The sequence below is a fragment of the Macaca fascicularis genome, chromosome 2 (genome assembly GCF_037993035.2).
Source record: "Macaca fascicularis isolate 582-1 chromosome 2, T2T-MFA8v1.1".
Taxonomy (NCBI): Eukaryota; Metazoa; Chordata; class Mammalia; order Primates; family Cercopithecidae; genus Macaca; species Macaca fascicularis.
In genome coordinates, this window is record NC_088376.1 from 181,314,961 (window position 1) to 181,317,280 (window position 2,320).

The 2,320-nt window shown below is 44.1% G+C and overlaps 1 protein-coding gene across 2 annotated transcripts in view; it reads right to left on the bottom strand.

Annotated features, from left to right (window-relative positions):
* Nucleotides 1-2,271, bottom strand: part of CEP97 (centrosomal protein 97) — a 37,683-nt gene extending 35,412 nt beyond the window's left edge. For both annotated transcript variants that reach the window (XM_005548261.4, XM_005548260.4), the window contains exons 1-2: nucleotides 2,166-2,271; nucleotides 177-319 (exon numbers count right to left, since the gene is read on the bottom strand). In XM_005548261.4, the coding sequence (XP_005548318.2) occupies nucleotides 177-319; nucleotides 2,166-2,208 (186 nt within the window). In that variant the 5' untranslated portion in view covers nucleotides 2,209-2,271. The remainder of the gene's footprint in view (nucleotides 1-176; nucleotides 320-2,165) is intronic.
* Between the last annotated feature and the right edge of the window lie 49 nt (nucleotides 2,272-2,320).

A 2,320-nucleotide genomic window follows, 5' to 3' on the forward strand; every position in this document is an offset into this window, starting at 1 on the left:
TTTACTCTCAATGTAGTACATGTATGTTCATCTTCAGAAGAAACTGTCATGTAAAAATTTAAGGCAACAATCACTGCTTTCTAGGCCTGCACAGTTACTTTTTGTCAGGTTATTTTATTGTTTTGTTTAATAATAAATTGATCCCATGTCACCATTTCCCAGATTGCAATACCTACCTGTATTAATCGTTTGCATTTCTCCAGATTTTCCAATTTAATAATCTGATTTTTATCCAGAATCAAAGTGTGAATATCAGCTTCACAGGGTAAATTTGGACCTAATTTCTGTAGTCCCTGCCCTGACCAATTGACCACTGATCCTTGAAAAGAAACGGAAATGTTAGAAAACACAAATAAAATAAAACATGTACAACAGCTGAGCATAGGGGTGGAATTATAAAATATCTATGCCATTTCAAGTTAAAAAAAAAAGTAGAGCATAATATCAACATTGTAAAATTAAAGCAATCTTGAGTTCTACATGACCAGATTGAATTACTCATTTTTCTTCAGAAATATCAAATTAAAACATTTGTGATATTCTCCTCAAGTTTCCATACTTTGGAAATCTTCATATACATTTAAATATGAACGATTACTTCCATTTGTTGTGCCTAAGTAAAGATACTATTGTTTAAATGTTACTAAACTTTTGACTGCGATCCATCAGCTTACAACCTAACTACCAACATACCCTAAAGTGCCCAAAGTGTGATTTTGAAAATCAAAGTATAGTTCAACTAATTGTCCCATAAAATAGGATAATACACTCATTTTGCTAGCTTGATATGAGAATTAAAAGAGAAACCTTATGAATAGTACTTAACCCCGTTCCTGCCAAAGGGCACTCAATAAAGTACTTTAGAATAACATAGACGTTCAAACCCTGGTTCCACCAGTTAACCATTGTGGTATATTAGGCAAATTACTGATTTCTTTTGGGCTCACTTTTCTACTCTGTAAAGTGGGGATAATACCTGCCTTATAAATGTAGTTCTACAGAGAAAATGAGATACTGTAAAAAAAAAAAAAAAAGGCACTGAGAACATTGTCTGGGTCATACAAAGTGCTCTGTAAAAGGGTTAACTGTTATTAACAGTTAAGTAGCCTTGGTGGGCTTGAGAGGTGTGGTTTAAGAAAAGCCGATCTCCAAAGAGGGCGGGACCAGAGAAACGGCCAATTTCAAATTTACACCAGGATCAGGACTACTGCAGGAAATAATTACGCCAGATTGCTCTCGTGGAGGATTTCAACGTTTTCCCATTGTCTAATGGCTCTTAACATGTGAGGAGTTGTGAGCCCCTCTGAAAATCTGATGAAAGGGGTGTGCTGCCTCAGAAAAGTGCACAGCCTTTGTACACAATTCCAAGGGGTCGACAGAGAGGTCTGCGAACCATCCACCAACTCTTCCCCCAAGAATTTACGGCTCCCAGAAAATGCACTCCTGGTCTAAGCCATGAAAACGGGCCTCGACCCCTGGGCCCTGTCCCCGATTTAGGACTGACTGCTGCCAAGCCTCGGAGCTGTAACCAAAACAAAAGGAGCTCGCGTCCGGCGCCCCAAAGAGGCAGGTATCTTCAGGCCACAGAAGCACCCACACACTGGCAGCGACCAAACTCAATCCTAGGACCCGTGTGTAGAACAAGGAGTACAGAACTGTGGGCTCTGGATCATCCCCTAGATTTTATCACAGCCACTGGCCACCTGCGAGACAGGGTTCAAATCCAGTCTAGTCAGCGGTCTCTGAGGGAAGGTTTTCCTGAACGTTCCAGGAACCAAGAAGAGAGGGGAATATGTGAAGCGAAAGAGGGAGATCCCAAACATTTCGCTTAGGCACCCAGGACTCAAAGTAAATGGCCAAGAAAGGTCATCACAGCCCGAAATCCACCGCCTCCTCAGCATCGGGAGCGCGGGAGCCAAGGCGCCGGGCCGCGCGAAGGCTTCTGGGGGTTGTAGTTCCCCGCTCGGCCCTCACCGCGACACCGGAGAGCTGGGCACTGCAGGCGAAATACAACTCCCAGAGGGTAGCGCGCCTCCGCGACGACCACAGATCCGCATCAAAAGAACTGGTCCAGAACTGCACCTCTAAACCTAGGCTTTCTCCTCTCCACTGTTTAATTCAGTTCCATGGAGTAAACCTTAGGACTCGGGTAGTGATCGCCTTACCTTCTCCGGGAGGCAAAGCCGCGTCCACGCGCGCCACCGCCATACTTGCTGCTTGCTAATAATACCAGGCAACCGTCCTCCCGCGGCTTTGTGGAGCTTGTAGTCTGAAGGAGAGAGCCGGAAACTATAACTCCCAGGATGCACGGCTCCCAGAC